Source organism: Melanaphis sacchari, unplaced genomic scaffold, assembly GCF_002803265.2.
Source record: "Melanaphis sacchari strain LSU unplaced genomic scaffold, SCAv2.0 Contig111_pilon_pilon, whole genome shotgun sequence".
NCBI classification, from domain to species: domain Eukaryota; kingdom Metazoa; phylum Arthropoda; class Insecta; order Hemiptera; family Aphididae; genus Melanaphis; species Melanaphis sacchari.
Window position 1 is genome coordinate 443,338 of NW_020270431.1, and position 18,711 is coordinate 462,048.

The 18,711-nt window shown below is 23.2% G+C and overlaps 1 protein-coding gene across 1 annotated transcript in view; it reads left to right on the plus strand.

Moving 5' to 3' along the window:
* LOC112603810 (corticotropin-releasing factor-binding protein) overlaps nt 1–18,711 on the plus strand; it is a 39,975-nt gene that overhangs the window by 17,585 nt on the left and 3,679 nt on the right. The window contains exons 2-4 of the mRNA XM_025352570.1: nt 10,891–10,954; nt 11,158–11,318; nt 15,997–16,207. Of these exons, the coding sequence (XP_025208355.1) occupies nt 10,891–10,954; nt 11,158–11,318; nt 15,997–16,207 (436 nt within the window). The remainder of the gene's footprint in view (nt 1–10,890; nt 10,955–11,157; nt 11,319–15,996; nt 16,208–18,711) is intronic.

Sequence of the window (18,711 nt, forward strand, 5' to 3'; positions counted from 1 at the left end):
TTCTTAAATATTTATCTTATTTTATTTTAAATCTACTTAGTTAATATTTGTAATTATTCAGTAGTAACCGCATTAAAATATCTTAATAGTTGCATATATATATATTATATAAAAGTATTCCATTTCTTCCCTTCAAATATATTTACAAGTGCAAAATTGAATAAAAGTTGTTTGATATCGTTAACACATTTTTATACATTAACTTATTATGTTTATATGTTCACGGGTTGTTGGTTGGTTATCATTCGTTTCTTAGTTTTGAGAACCGAACCACTTCACATCAAGAGTATACAAGATTTAAGGTTTCTTATTTATTCTACTTCAAAATATTAGCTTTACGGGAATTAATTTCAACAATATAACTAAATATCTATAAACTATCTTAAAATCGTTATTTTCCAAAGCAGTGGCGAAACGAACCTAAAATAACCCATAAACGAACTAAAATGTACACACCCACCCACCCACCCACCCACTTATCAACTAGGTATACATATCTATACATATCTTACACTTAAAATATTTTTTTTTCAATTGACGTTTTTACCAATAAAATTATGTAGGTAAATTTATGTACTGTACATATTATAATAAATAATCACATTCTATTATAGTATATTTATTAACATATTTTAACAGTAACCTAAATAGTAACACAGTAATATTATATCAATTAAAAACAAAATTAAAAATATGAAATTAATTATTTATACATAAACTGTTTTTTAAAAACACCTTAAGCCATGGTGAACTTATCTATGGCATAATATATGAATTTATTCATTAGCTCTATTAATGCCGTCTGCCGTTACTGCTAATTGTCATTACTCATGATATATTTATATACATAAATTGTAATAAATACTAGTATTAGTAGTACTGATATTTAGTTATTGTTTGGCACTATTACACCCCTAAATCTTAAAATAAATCGGGAATCAATCGCTTCTCAAACACCACGTTCGTTTTGCTACTGTCCCAAAGTAATTGATTGGTGAAATTTTATTTTCTTATCTTTTTTTTAACTGTGTAATATACAAATATTACATTTTTCTTGTATACTTACTTCTATAATATTCAAATTTAAAAATATAACTTAAAAAAAGAAAACGATAGATTTACTTTTTTTTGTATTAAATAGAAATACCAAATAATTTTACTAGTGTTTGTGTTTGCGTTTTTTTTTTGTTTTTTGTTACTTAGGCTAATTTGTCTTTATCTAAATAAAATTAGTATGTAAATACAAGTAGATATTTAAAACCAGAAGAATGTTAGCTTAAAGTCTTCTTGTTGAGTATAATTTAATAATTATTTTGGTCTCATTTTGTTATTTTCGTAACAGAAAAAGTAATAAGTTAGAGTGTTTTTGAATTGTTCAAAACCATCTGTTTGCAAAATAGATACTTAATTAAAGATACAACTTTTATTTATTATAAGTAATTGAATAAATAAAGTCATGAATACTATACAATATTATGTTATAAAGTATTCTTTAGCTATATATCTAGTTACAATGTGAAATTATTTTTTATTAATATAATATGTAGGTTACATATTACTTTAGAAATATTCATGACAGTATGCATTAAAAACACGGCTATATATCGTAATTCGTAAGTAAATGAGTGTGATATTATTAACGATAAAATTCAATAACCTGTTGTATTTGTTGTATAATTATAATTATTAATTCTAGACTCTATAGTCTCTCAGTAATTATATATCCTTTTTATTTAGAAATAATAATTTTGGATTAATTATGATTATTATTTTTTTTATTATTAGGTAGTAGGTGCCTAGTTTAAATTGATGGTAATATAATATAAGCACGATTGCAGATATTCAAAACATAATAATATACCTAATATAGTATGTTACTGATTTTATTTAAAAGTATTATTAAACTTAAAAATGATAACCCAATTAACACATAATAAATTGTGTTATTTAAGAATAAAATGCCCGTAGTTTTATTTTATTTTTATTAATTATTAAGTGTTATATTTTTTACATCTTTTACTTCTACGAATCATGACAATAAATTAACTGAACTATTTTAAATTTAACAACTTAGCTGCATAAAAGCAATCGATTTTATAATACATTTTAAAATTTTATATTTAAAAACTCACTATATAAAATAATTTTGCTAGTTTAACTTAAAATATTGAAAATTAAAATTGACGTTATAATAATTTAATTTATTTACTAAAATATTTCACATTTATTTTATTTAAAAAAAAAAAATGCAGTATAAAATTATTATTTATTGTATAAAAATCAATATTAAAATTTCTCAGTAATTATTTTTTGTTTTTTAGTTTTAATTTAATAACAAGTTAAATACTTATAATTTCGAAGTTTAATTTATCTTGATATTTATGATGATAATACAACTCAGATTTATTTTTACTTAATAATAATACATGCAAATAAAATATTCAGTACTTACCTGGCTACCCATATGTCCTATATTATAATATATAGTTTTGTGAATTGTGATATTATATTCTGTTTGAATAAATTATTAAGTATGATTTCTATTATTAATGATAATAGACGTCCAATTACTCATAATCACGATCACATTATATAACCAACCTCTTCCATGTTGACAAAGTAACGTCTTTAGTTATACATGATTGTTTATTTTCAATTAATTCTGACCACGTTTTACTCAGTCATATTATACTATGGCCACTGTGTGTGTTGATATACCAATTTGTAGAAGTTGTTTATTTGTGAAAAGCTACCTTATAAATCTTCACATTATTAATTATCTCCATTTACTAAAAGGCTAGATATTTATGTTGAACAACCCCTAGCGGTAGCAGAACGGTTTATAAATGTATATTTATACATTTTAATATTTAATAATATAAATATAGTCATTTATAAATAATTATAATAGAAAAGTATTATATTTTTATTTTTAAATTTAAATCTAATCATTTAATGTCCAAAACGCATTTTTCCATGTAAATGTTTTTAACATTATTTAAAAAACTTTATATTAAATAATCATTGTATTTTTTAATATTATTATAAATTAATTTCAAATGCATAATATTATACATAGTAATGTGAAATATAGAAATTATAAATATACAGTACCGAGACACGTGAAATATAAAAAGTAAGACTATAAGAAAAATATATCTTGACAAGTTGAGAAAAATGTCATTCGTGGTGATTTATTGTAAAATGTATACAAGTGCTTAACCAAGCTCACAAACTTGAAATATTAACAGTGCAGACATTATAACCAACGAAAGTAGGTACTTTATCAATTAAAATTATGCCTTTAAAGTGTTTTTGAAGAATTAATTTAAGATCACAATATAGAATATTTTGCACTTGTATAAAATATAGTATTATAGTAATACTGGCAGCAAGCAACACATAATTGTCTGGTTTGGAGGTAAAAGAACATTATATGATGGATCATACTGCAAATGTAGAAAAACATAATATTTTATAAATATTTGATAGTTGAATTTAAAAATGTTTAAAAATTGTGTTTGAAATAACTGAATTGCATACGATTAAAAAGAGCATAGAGTAAAAATATTCGTCTATATAATCAATTCTAAATTCTGAGTGGAATGAAAAAAATACTACTGTATATAGGTACTTATGTAAAAAAAAAAATTGTATTTTTGTTGTTTTTTTGTAGTTATTTTTAAGCAAAATTCAATAAACTCATATACTTTTATACTATAAAGGTTTCCTAAATGTAAAGAATAGTCATCGAAAATTGTAAAAAACATAGTAATACTATTATGTTTTTAATGTTGTATTTTAATTTAAAAACTTGGAATTATTTGTATATATTTATTATTTATATTTAAAAAAAAAATCGATATTTTCAAAAAAGATTAAATACATTGAATTCAAAAATTTAAAAAAATAATAGGTATGTCGTGAAGTTTAATATTTTAAAACATTTATAATAAATTATGCACTTAAAAGCATAATCGATTTTTCTAAAACAGCGATATATTATTGTTTTCAAACTTATATTAAGAAAAACCAAACTATAGCTGGAAATGAAAGAATAGATGCGAGTTGATAGTTTGGCACACCAAGTCACTGTATCCTGTTCGGGTTTTATTATTGTGAACAAACTTATATTTTCTATTGTACTATTTCAAATCATTTTTATTTTTTGTAAGAATTATTTTATTTATTTCTAACTTATATTAATTCGGTATGTATTGTGTCATATTATAATATAATTTACATTAAACACATGATTTTTACTAAATATTACATCAAATATAATTATTATAATAGTTACAATACTTAAAAATCATATACCATAGTATTGAATACAATACTTACTACCAACGATAAAAATAAATATCGTATTGATAATGGTCATTAATTAACATAAACCATATACCCCAATAACTAGCCATTTTGCTATTCCAAGATGATTGTCTAAAAATATCATGTGAATTATTAATTAAAGACTAAATTAAAAATATATCATTTTAGTAATTAATTTCTATATATTTAAACTTCTTATAAGAATTTAAGAATCTTATTGTGATATTAATGCTTTTGAACTTTTATCTTAACTGACTGAAGTAAAAAAAAAAAAACAAAGTGATTACAACATAATGTAAATCAAAGTATTATCATTCTAGCACTATCTGAATTTTATTTTAAGTATAAGAGAAAATATTACTACAAGCAAATTGATGAACTATAATTTTACTATATATTTATCTTAATTATAACCTAATAACATTTTAAATGTTCAAATAAAAGGTTATAACTAATTTAATTACTTTTAGATACTAAATATTATAGTATGTAAAAAATAAGGAATATATTGTGCATTGTAATCTCAACAAAAAAACTAAAATTTATTAAAATTTTAATATGTGTCGTCAAATTAAAATATCAATTTTATGACAAAACTTTATAGCGTTCTTAATATTGCCGTGAGATTCATCATTTTAATGCTATTTTACAAAAAAAGTTTTATCTAGCTAAATGTATTACATCAAGTTATTTAATACAATAGTTTTAACAACAAACATTGTATTTAACACCAGTAATTTATAATTCAGTGGGTAAATGAATTTATGTTTTGCACCGGCAGAAACTATGTAACCAATAACCATGTATACAATAGTAGTTTTATAAATATAATTACGCATAAAATATTATGATAATGCCAAGATTTTTATCTAGAACAATTTTCAGTTTGATAATTAAGTTACTGTACACAGTGATGTTCGGTTTTTAAATTAATTTTTATTTACAACTTTAATCTTATCATTATGAAAGTACGAGACAAAAAATGAAAGAACAAAACTGAAAAACCCACTGCGTGTCACGTATTGGTCAAATTAAAAATTAATTGAATACTTGTAATTATCGTTTGATGGAAATTCGGATAAATATTTGTTTTAGATAGATTCTAACAATTACATTTTTTAATTTTCATACCATTATATCATCCCCTAAAATATCTGAATTTCCGTACTACACACATAGTCAAATCTAAATAAATAATTAATGCTCTAAAAACTAGCACCGATGCTTGTGCATTTCTTTAACCAAAAATGCATAATATAAATTAAACAACAAAATATTATAAATAAATTATTTTATAACTGTAAAAAAAATTTAATTATTATTAACTAATATATTAATTAATTAAAAAAAAAAAAAATTGCTTTAATTTACTCTAATATTATATTATTAAAATTTTTTAGGTTATTTATACTAATGAATCAATGATTTTAAAAAAAGTGCTAAAATATTTTGACAAAATAAATATTGTTAAAAGTACACTTTTAAATTTCGTATTGTAAACTTTACTTTTCGTAGTGCGCATAGTATAATGTATTACACACTATTTTAGGGGCTGAATTATATTTTCTAAATTCTAAGTAAATGTAAATACACCCTACGCAATTTCAACAACATTAAAATGGAAGACAATTAATTTATACAATATAGTGTGTAAGGAACACATTTCGATTAACCCTGTTGCAGAGTATTGTTTTGTTGATTGCGTCTTGATTAATCAATATATACTAATAGAATACTCTCAAAACCATCAATAACAATTTCCATTCGTTTCGTGCATGCGTATATCGGTATTAGATTCGTCCTAAGTTCAATTGAACACTTTCAAGAGTTAAGTATACTCATATGTATTTATATTGTTTTTTCTACCCATGAGTTATTTAGTTTCAAGGAGCTTGTTAAACTGTGCAAGCATTGTACAGTTTCATTAGTATTTACTTAATATAATGTATTATATGATTTTGTAAGTAAAATAAAATATAAAACCGTGTCAAAAACTGTCCCATACTAGGTGGAACTCGAGGAAATATTATACTCCACATTAATATTTTTCGCCAATTAGATAAAACATTTAGTGCGATATTAAAATTCGGAAAATTATACAAAACTTAGAGTACCAACATCTCACGTGAGATATAATATGACATTATGTATATGAAAAACAGACCAGTGTACAATTCCTAGATCGTTTTAAAGATAGCTTAAAATAAATGAATACCAAGAACTAAATATCTGGGTTTATTTATAGTAGTAATATTTTCTAATAATTATTTAAATAATTTATCAAGAGAAGAGAATAACTTGAATAGTAATAATTTATTTATTTGGAGTAATTATTTCACGATTAATGTTTAAACAATTATTCAAAAATACCTCCCATTTTAATTCTTAAATTATATAATTTTGCTTGTGTACTAAGTTATAATTAAAATCATGAAGTACATTTTATTGTATTATCTAATTATGTTTATGATTTTTTAAGTTAAGATGAAAACTAAACTGTGATCTGTGACTAACAAAAATAAATAAAACTTGATAGACTAGGATAATATTTGACCATCATTCATCCTTTTATTTTATATCGTTAAGTTAAGAAAACTTTTTGGAAAAAATTAAAAAAATTAATTAACATTTTCGTACTCAAAAAAAAGATTATACCTATTCATAAAATAACTTGTTAAATTAACTATTTGTTTATGTGCAATAATTTATGTCTATTGAATGATTATGAAGCTTCAAAGTTTTTATTTACTGTTCCAATGATATTTTTATTAGTATTAGATATTATGGAATTTAGACACTAGAGAATTCGAGATAAGTAAATAAATAATAACATTTATTTGCCAAGACCATTGAACAATGTCTTCGAAACTTCACTCAAACCATGCGGGAAAATATTGAGTGAATAAGACTACCGACAATTTCCATTCAATTTATACTGAAACCGTATGTGTAAATGTTAATACTATATTATGTTGATTATCTCTGCGTTAAGGAGTGATGATATTGCTAACACAATAATGCCATCACCTACTCAACACTTGTCAAATATCTTGTGCGAGCTATTTTGGTACATATAATATTGATTTGAAAAGTCCCTGTGTATGCACATATATATTATTAAACTGACACTATTATTATTTTATTCCTTTACTTTATGCTATAACATAATATGTACATGATATGCTAACATAACTTTTCGATATTCAGCATACATGTGTATTATTGTATATTATATTAAGGTACAAACAAAACACATCGTGAAGCCTATAATATAAAATATTACTCATTAACATCGATAAATGCGTTTTGAGTATAATTAAATAATGGATACATCACAAATATTTAAATTTAATTTAAACGTACTTAATATTATATTTTATTACTCATACACTCGTAATAATAATTTGTCTGTCTTTATGGTATTGACTCATTTTTTGTCTCAAACTATGCTATTATATTTTATTCTATTGAATATTTACGTGATATACCAACACATAAATTATATGGTATAGAGCGTAGCACACTGTAAATTTTTCACCGACTATTTTACTATTCACTTTTTTTCGAAACACGACTTAGGCGTATTTTCATTGTATACAATAACCTCGATTTTCCTAAATTCAATTTAAAATGTAAAACTGTATAAAGCATTCGAATTTTTCAAAAAAAAAAAAAAAAAAGGAATAATATTTATTTCCTTGATAACTGTGACTAAGTTTATTTACAGCATGAATATACAGCTAATGAATAAGAAAATTCCTTATAGTTAATATAAAAAACAAAGATTAATAAAAGATTTAAAAAAAAACTAAATGAAGTAATAAATGTTATCGATAGGGACAAAACAGCAGTGGGACACGATCATACATAAATGTATATTCTACTTAATATTTAATATGAGAACTATACCAAGTTATGCATAATAAGCTCAATGGATATTAAATTTTGTCTGACAAGCACCAGTGAATAACTCGTAGGTACCAAAGACAGTTTTTTTATACTAAGTAAATCTCGGAACATAGTACAAAATCTATATAAAAATATAATTCATTATCATAAATCATTAAATTATTGTTTATAATACTCTATATTTTTGAGATAATTAAAAACAGTTTATATTACACTTCATCCATTTTAAAACATAATTATTATTAATTTAATTAAAACTAAGAACAATATAATAATATAGATAACTATGTAGTTTTTATTTATTCTTTTCTATCAATATTCTTTATTTTTAAAGTGTTAACAATAAAACGTAAATATGACTTTTATGTAGGTATTAGGTAAAATTGACACATGTTTGTAAAATGTTCATTTCTTAATTTATACAAGTGGGCATATAATTATATTTATCGTTCACATCCATAACCCATCCATTCTATTGGTTATTCAATTTAAGTATGAAAATATAGGTTGAAATAAAAATAATAACAACCATAGGTAACGTCGAATTGTACACGTGACAAATTTTATCTTTATTATCATTAAGTGACAAAAATGGTGATAGCTATACAGCTAAATAAAATATACATATTATAAGCTATTTATTACAATTTTACGCATACAGTTATACAAATAATATGAAATAAATATTGCACATGGTTTTTAAATGCTAATATAAATTATAATTCCAGGTTTGTTGTGTAATGTTTGTTGAAACGCTAGAAACCTAATATATTAAAATTGTTTATTTGCTCTCCTCAAAAAAAAAAAAAAAAATTAAAATAAAACTACTTAAAAATGTGTAATGTGATATAAACTTAAGATTTAAATGGTTACTTATATAAAAAATAGCATTTTATTTATTTATTTATTTTTTTAGCTTAGTAAAATACTTAAGTCAAGAATGTCTGCATAAATAAAGTAATAATTTCAGTCCAATTTTTTTTTGTTTTTGAATGTTTGAAAATATCTAAACTGTTAATGTTAAAACAATAGTATATACATTTCTAATGTAATCATAAGTGTCTTATGATATAAGATTTTGTAATAACGTTTTTGATACTCATAATAAAATATTACATATAACATTAAATTCTCTTGTAAAGTATATATTAAATAATCCTTGTCTCTTCTCAACGACTTTTTATAAAACTAATGTAACATTTTAAACATGAAGTCTCTTAATATAATGCATATTTTTGATGTTTTATATTTTAAATACAATAATACAATAACTTTTAAAATTCATAGTTATAACAGACTATTTGTTAAAGATATTAATATTACATTACCTAAATCGAGAACTGACTTTTTCAATCCAGATCATATTTTTTATTCAATCATTTTTGTACTTAACATACAATTTGTATCTATTCATAATTTTATTAATTTTAAACAATTAAAAATAAATCTTATGTTTTTGGATTTAAATAATATTTGAATATATTTATCATGTATTTGTAATAATTTATTTTAATAATAGCATTTATTATCTACTATTAATGTTTATTTAATATTCTACTTACATGAGCTTTCACCTTCAACACTACCTTTGACTTTGAAGGTGATTCACAAAAATTTTTTAATTGTAATTCACCTTGTAAATATTATTTGTTGGAGAATTAATAAATTATTATTATTATTAAATCGAATTTCATTGGTAAAAAATATATATTTTTAATTTTAATTGAAATCGTCACCACCCACGCCATGAAGTGCTATTACTGAATAGCTTTTTCACCCAAGCCAACTATGGCCAATTATAATATCATCCATCTATTGTGCTTATTGTAAATACTTTAAACAGATTGTTTAAATAAAAATAAATATGTGAAAAAAAAAATTGAAATTGTACTATCGCATAATTTTTTTTTTTTTTTTTACAATGGTGTGTCATAAATCTGTAATGTTAACATAATATTATACGAGTACATGTATTCCTTATAAATAATTTAATAATTGTGCACAGATAATCAGCGCTATTCCATTTTGGGATAATCCTTGAATGATTAAGATACTAGATAGGGTCGCATAATTTGAAATATGAGTGTTTTTTCATTAACCTAACCTGCAGACACACCTCTTCATATCATAATGTACACAAGCTTATTATGATAATTTATGATATGACTTTATAATGTTTAATTATATTAGACGATGCAATTAGAAGTACCAAAACTATTAGTACTTATTATTAAATATGAAATAGATAATCTATATAATTAATGCTATTATAATTACATACTAGATATTTAAAATAAAACTGCCCATTTACAAAAAATATAAATAAAATAAAATATTAAAAACATTCATTTAAATTACAGGAATATAACGCGAGATTTATAACTTAATTTCACTTTTATTGTATTTTTATGACCATATTTTCTCAATACCCGTAAATAGACTATAAACGTTCACTATTTAAACGGCGTTGTAGTTATTTAGTTCATAATATATTGTTGTTTTAATTAAGATGACGTAGTTAGAAAACCCGTATAAGATAGGTGGTGGAAAAGGAGACGATTTAATTAGGTATAGTTATAACAATAATTGAAGTTCATGATAACATTAATATATATTTGTTTATTATTTCGCTTTTCGTATCCCCGACAGACATCATCATTATTGTACCCAGTACAGAGCAAACGGATCCGAACACAAGAGAAAATCATTACAGGTAAACTATATTATAATATGTACATACTATATTATATTATTTACATAATATTACAATGACAGTAGATCTTGTGTATTCGCGAGAAATCGCGAAGGAGATAATTTTAATATTTAGTTAAAGATGATGCGATGATCATCACTTTATGATTGTATGTTCACGATAGTCACGTCGAGAGTTGATAACGTGTTTGTATTTTTTTATAGACTGTATGACCGTGTGGTCCGAAGAAGGCCACCTATACTACAAATCGCTAACCAACGATCCGACCGTGTGTGGCATTTACATAATAGCAAAACCCGAGCAGACGGTTCACGTTTACTTTGATTACGTAGACGTACCCTGCAATACCGGTGGTTTAATAGCGGTAAGTGTCTGTGTTTAAGTGCATATTAAGTAAGATTACGCGAATGCATTAATAATGATGTAGGCAAACATGCGTACCTATAATATGTAGTTTCTCGACACAGTCAATCTCTATTAACTAGTTATAAATTATTTTATATTTAAAAATATTTACTGTAGAATAATTCAAATACATCAGTGGCGTATTCTGTGTTTTAAACAGTATGCATGCGTGTTCAAATATCCAATATAAATTACAATAATAATTGAATTTACATTTTTATTTATTTTATAGACATTTTTTTCCTATAATAATTCAGTGTAATATCATAATAGTCATATGTATAATCGTAGAGTATAAATAATCTCTTGATAAAAATATATTTACATAATTCGAGTAATTTAAATAAAATATCTATATTAATAATAAAATTATTAATATCTATATTAATATATATTTTATTATATTAATAATAAAATATCCATACAAATTAAGACATTACATAATTAATACCAATACTTTGTGAAGTTATGTTTAATTGAATGTTCATAATAATTTTGTTACTAAAAAACCTACATTTCCTTTGAAGCTGAGTTTTAAAAGTTAAATCAAGTTAACAATCAAGTTCAGGGTATTCAATTTATTCAGTGTAATTACAAACAAAATTAAACTATAGTAATATACAAAATATAAATATAGGTGCCTTTTATAATTTAATAAATGATATTTTATGAAATGTTAAAAATCTTAGCTTCGCAGAGAAATTTCTTACATCTAAAAACCACGATGAAAATCTTCGAAAACGTTTCATCATACCTAATCATTATATTAATGTATCAATAAAATATTTAATAAAATGTAAAATTTAAGATTAGAGTAATAAATTATGACTTTGACATTGGTGACACTCATATGATTAGTTATTATTTTATAATAGTTTAAATTTATAATAATCCCACTACTGGTCGAGTTGCTTCTCATTTTTTAACATTTCTTTCCCCAATTTTATAGATTTAAGTCTACCGACTTAGGAGACGTAGATAAAAATGAATGTGTATAAGCGATCGTTAAAGTAGTTATTACTTAGATGTATAAAATAAAAATAATAAAAAATAATGATTTAAAATTTAAAATTTAAAACTGTTGAGCTGATGGTTCAAGTTAAACTAACCTTGAAAATTTGAACCAGATTTTCTTCAAATAATTAAATCGTTTATATTTCCCATTAATGTAGTCAGTCATACAGTTTTCCAATGTTGATTGTTTTTTCTTGTTTGTTGGTAAGTTTTTATGTAAATTGTAATACTAATGAGAAATTTAATATAATTTAATGTTTAAGTATTGTTCATTCAAAGTTTCCAAAAAATAAATTATACTGAGACGAGCGCTAGTAAACTCATTATTTAGTTTTAAATGGAACGATTCGCTAACATTTGTAGTTCTAATAATAATAATTTTTATTGTTTAAAAATAAAAATTTAAACTATCTGGCTTAAATATAAACGGGAACCAATTTAGCTCATATTAATAAAATACTTTTTTTATACGGGAACCAATTCTATACCAGTCACGTGTAATACATATACACCGTTTTTGGATGGACATGAGTTATAATAAATAATTTAGTTAATTAAGACATATTCATAATGCTCGGATAATTTTTACAAATTATAAAATGTTTATTATAATATTATAATCATCATAGCCCATATATATTTTATGTCCATTTTCATAGATTATTATTCATAATAGATATCCTCTTAAAATTTAATAACTCAAAACAGATTTAATCAAATCATGATTAATATTTATAAACATTTTTATAAAAGGTTTAAAATTTACCGTAAAAACATAAAAGTATTGTTCTTATTTAAAAATATAAATTTGATCACAGTATGTTTTTTGAATGGTATAAAAATTTATAAATTAAAAAATATGTTTTGCAAGTATACTTAAAATCAGATTTTGAATAATTGTATGATATAAGTAAAAAGCGAGAAACTATTATTATAATAATAGGTACTATTATAATAGTATGCTTACATAATATATAACTTTTAAGTCAATTCTGTCTTATCATAAAACCAGTGGCGCCAAGTCCTGTGTTTAGGTCAGGCCACAGCCTGACAAAATTTTTAAAAGGGGTCGGCGATCAGAGGGGGGTTGGACGTTTTTGCAATATTTTAATTAACATAATGTACTTGGTTATTTGATGAAAATAAAAAATGTATATTAATACTTACTTATTTAGGTATCTAGTTTGTAGTTTAAAGACTTCTCTGTCTCAGTTGAATTCTTATAGCTACAGAAACAAAATATAAAAATAATAAATCAAATTAGCCATTAGGTACGTAAGAGTAGGTTTGTGGCCGCTGGGGTGGCTTGGGGCCGTTGTATTTTCATTTGGCCTGAGAACATTTTTAGAAGTTCAGCGCCACTGCATAAAACGGTTTGAGTAGGTAATTAGTTCTTAGTATAAATAGACATTTTAAATATTTTAAAAGTACAGTAAAATATAATAATACAAGTAGATATCTGCGTAAAAGTTACAAGCCCCCCACAAATAATACAACAAAATTAAATAAAACCGATTTTTTCAAAAATTGTTTTGTGTAAAAATGACCATTTTCTCTACTTTTTATTTTCTAAATTATTATGAAAAGTATTGGGAATTTTTTACTTTTGACCCCTAAAATAAGAAATAGATACATTTTCATACCAAAAAACATATCAAGATTGAAGTTTGAAGCAGTAAATGACACAACATTAAATCATTTCGTGCATTTCTCAGCTCAAAATAAAAACTATGAATGTAATGAAATATAATGAATGTAAACTTGCAACACTCTCATAGATAGCTCATCTCGTCGGTTTTAGCGTAAATGACATAAAGATTGTTTTAATTAATGTATCCAATTCTTATACAAATACATAAATTGATGATATCATTAATGAACAGTAAAAATTCCCTTTACTCAAGCCGTGCTATAGTTTTTTTTATCTTTTTTTTTTTTTGCAATACATTTTGTATTAATTTTAGACACATTTTAATTATTCATATTATATTAAAAATATATAAATACACTGTATTGACGGAAAAATGTTACTGACACGGTTATTACTAAGCTTTAATGACAACCAGCTTTTTGATTTTATAGAAATTATTTATTTATTTTTATCGAAATGTCAAAACCAGAATACTACTATATACACATCATACTAATAATTTATATTTTAATCATTGTTGTATAAAATAGTTTACTAGGAGGCATATTTATTAATTATTAATATTTTGATTTTTAACGGGAACGAGAAGCTATTAGAATAATATAATTGGTTTATTTTATTTGAAAACCTTTTTGATCATTTAATATTTAAATGTTATATAAACATTTCATGTTTGTAGTTATTACATTTTTATACTTTCAATTAGACTTGAAAACGTATATTTATATATATATATATATATATATATGCGGGTAAAATTTTTAATAACGTACATTTTCATTTTTTTTTATACATAAAATGTATAAACTATTAAAACAACTGAGCTCAAATTCTTTGTTGAAAGATATAAGTATTGTAGTAATTTATGATGTACCAAAGTGATAATACACTCTTCCCTGAACACATAATATAATCATGTGTACCTATACCTTAAAATAAGATCATCCGATTGTAATGCATTAAGTTTTTTAGATAATGCTTTATTTTTCAAAAGTTATTTTTATTTTTTTCGTGCAATTTTATTGAATCATTGATCTGATTCTTTAATTATATTATCACATATAAATAAAATTTACATTAAACATAATGTGATTAGTAATAAAATAATGAAACAGTGAAAATCGAAAACTTATTTTAGAAAATTCATATAATACAGTACTATTCAGTATTCATATAATAAAATGTGATAATCATTTTTATTAATTTAAGCTAGAACGTTATTTTAATAATATTATATAATAAAATTTAAACATTAAATGTTGTTTAATTATAAATAAATTCAACATGTCTTATGTTCACGCGTCTGCAATAGTAATTTTGTACCTACATCAAATGGGCAATTCATTTGTAATTATATCACATCGGTATATTTATTGTAAATGTATACATAATGCCATCATTAAATTAGTATGATTACTATTTAGTATATTTTACTAATTCGATTTACATATAGCTTAATAACAATGTCCAAATTGTTCAGTAGTAAATAGTATTGATGATAATGATGTTCTAAAACAATAAGTCTGTTAAAAAGTCTTTCAATGTTTTGGTTTGATGTATGCTGGTTTGACTTATGGTGTTACTTAATAATTAATAGTAAGTCATAATATTATGACTTATGAATTATGATAATTTGCAGTCATTTTATAATACATAAATATGTATAATATAGTGTATATATAACTAGAAGATTTTTCAATCACACGCTGAAATTAAATTTGAATAGCCATATCTATAATCTACAACATAGACCATGTGATCACGAATAAATGGTCGTATTTTTTGTTTTATTTATTGTAAATACTATTAGCTATTTTAAATTCAGTAAATATTTATATGATTTTATTATAATATTCAATGTTTATACTATACATACGTAATCTACCATTTAAATATTATACGGGTACCCAAAGTCGTATATGTTACAAAGGTATATATATGTGATAAATTATATTTTCCTACTTGTGTATAGTTTGTAGATGGATGGGAACTCAACGGACAGTTATTTCCCAATGAAGAAGACCATCCAAAATCGATAAATGACCGTTTCTTCGAGATGTGTGGTACAAAAAAACACAAACAAATATTGAAATCGTCGCAGAATGCTGCTTTGATACAATACAGAGTTCCACGTAGAGGAAATGGATTTAGCTTTTACGTATCGTTCATCGACAACCCTACCCGTATGTATAATAATATATTATAATAATTACTAATAAATTAATAATATTATAAAGGTAGGTTGAAGAAATGATTTTGTCTTTATCTTGACTAGACAAAATGTAAATGTTTAGTTGTTTATAGCAAAAGAGAAATCATCAAAACATTTTCAATTTTTTCATTCATTTTTTGATTAGAATTATAAAAAAGATATTTTCAATTATTTGTTAAAATATATATAAAAAAAAAAAGTTAGTTAGTTAGTTTTTTTTAAACTAAAAACTTAAAAAACTATAAAAATAATAATATTCAAAACTATAATATTTTCAAAAAAGTTAATACATTTCAATATAATGAGTTTTCTAAAGTAAATGAATCATCAAATATTTATACATGGTTATTCTAACATAAAAATAAGTTTTATTGTTCATAATCAGAAACATATTTAGGTGATGGAAAAATGTTGAAACTTTCATTATTATCTGAGTTAATTTTCAATTATTTTAAATTACGTTAAAAATTCATTAGTTTATATTATTTAATTATTTTTATAAGTCTTTTTAAATTATATAAAAATATATAATATTGATTTTTCAATTATTTTATTACGTTTATAAATTTATATCTTAGCTGCTAATTTAAAAAATGCATAGGGATTTATAAAAAGGCAAATAAGATATAATGAGGTAAAAAAAGAAAAAAGAAAAAAAGCTCCTAATAAACGAAAATCTCAGATTATCTTCTGGTCGTAACGTAACTTGATTTTGTAAGACTAGTTACTAAATGTACACCTATGTAGTCACTAGATAGGTCACTGTCACTGATTATGTGCTTAATAATACAAAATATTATATGACAAACGATTTCAGTGACCCTAAAACATAACCCCAGCAATAGTGTACAAAGTATAAACCGCGTTTACGTTCAATTCAAATCGTTATCATAAGCAACTGACACAATATATTATATATCTACACCAGTAAACCCTTTTAAATATGTGCTTGTACGTACGGGTGCGTATATATTACGCCGTTATCAAATTATATTCCATTTGTAAAATTTGGTTAAGCTCACACTACCCGGACACCGTTAAATTACAGCTGGCATAATTTAATGGCAACACGGATGTGCGTGGTTCGCTTGCAATTACGTTACGGTTATAATTCTCACGCCAACTGAATACGAATAACTAATAATAAATAGAATAAGTATACGTTTTAATGCGGCTATTGCGGTATCATCTACATATCGGAATTACAAACATTTCTCCATATGGTAGTTCTTCCTTTGATACCAGAAACCCATGTTATTCCAATATCTGATTTAAATACTTATTTTTTATGTGAAAAATGATTTTAAAAATAATCATGTACACATAATATATTATAATTATTTGCATTTATAAACAAAATAATCAAATTTGAATAAATTGTCGTTTAAATTTGCTTGTACGAAATCTAAACGAATACCCATATTAGAAGGAAATTGGGATATTTAAATGTTATATTATAAATTATGAAAAATTCAAATGAATATTCTATTGAATTATTTTTTAAATTAATTTTCACGTCGGTTCAATAAATTTCTGATGAAGACTTAAAATATTTTATAAGATGTATAATGGTTAAAGTAAAATTTAGAAATAAACGTTCCAATAAATAAATTTGCATTATCGATTAGACATTTCTATTAAGCGACGTTATAGTACTTATAATATGCCTTGGTGAGCAATTGTTTTTCCAAGCGAATATTTATATTATTATACTGTATTAGCATCCTGTTCGTGATAGTATATGTCACTCGTTATTTTATTGTTTTAAAACAATAATATGATGGCACCTATATCCATAAATATTATTCAAATCTCGAAGAGGTATTCAAATAAATGTGTTTTGATTCTTGAATAGTAAATAGGGGTGATCAAAGCCATATGCTCGTGTAAATTAATGTATATTCAATATTATAATGTCTTGCAATATGTACAATGAAATTATTCAACTTTTTTTAGTAATATACTAAAACGCCTCTATATAAAATATATACATGAACATTATATTCATTGAGAAATGAGTGAATAGCTGCAAAAGTTAAAAGTATTACTTGTAAGTTAACAAAAATACTGAAAAGTTAAAAATAATAATCTTAAAAAGCACCTAATTAAATTAGTAGGTTTAATTAATAAAATATAGAATTATTAAGTGATTGATTAAAATAAAAACAGTTGATTATAAAATACGATATGGGATTTATTTAAAAACCATTAAAAAATGACACGATTGACTTGATTAACAATCAGTCAAATCAGATAAAAATAAAATTATATGTTTACATAATAAAATATAAAATAATAAACGCATTGAATATTATTATGTGACCAATACTTATAATATATTATTAAAATAAAAATATATGTATAAATATGTCAAAAGTACTAAAAAATTTAACAGCATTGTACATTTTGCTTCTTTTTATCATTAAATAACTTTAAATTTATCTACTTAATGATAATAAATTTTTTGAAATTTTG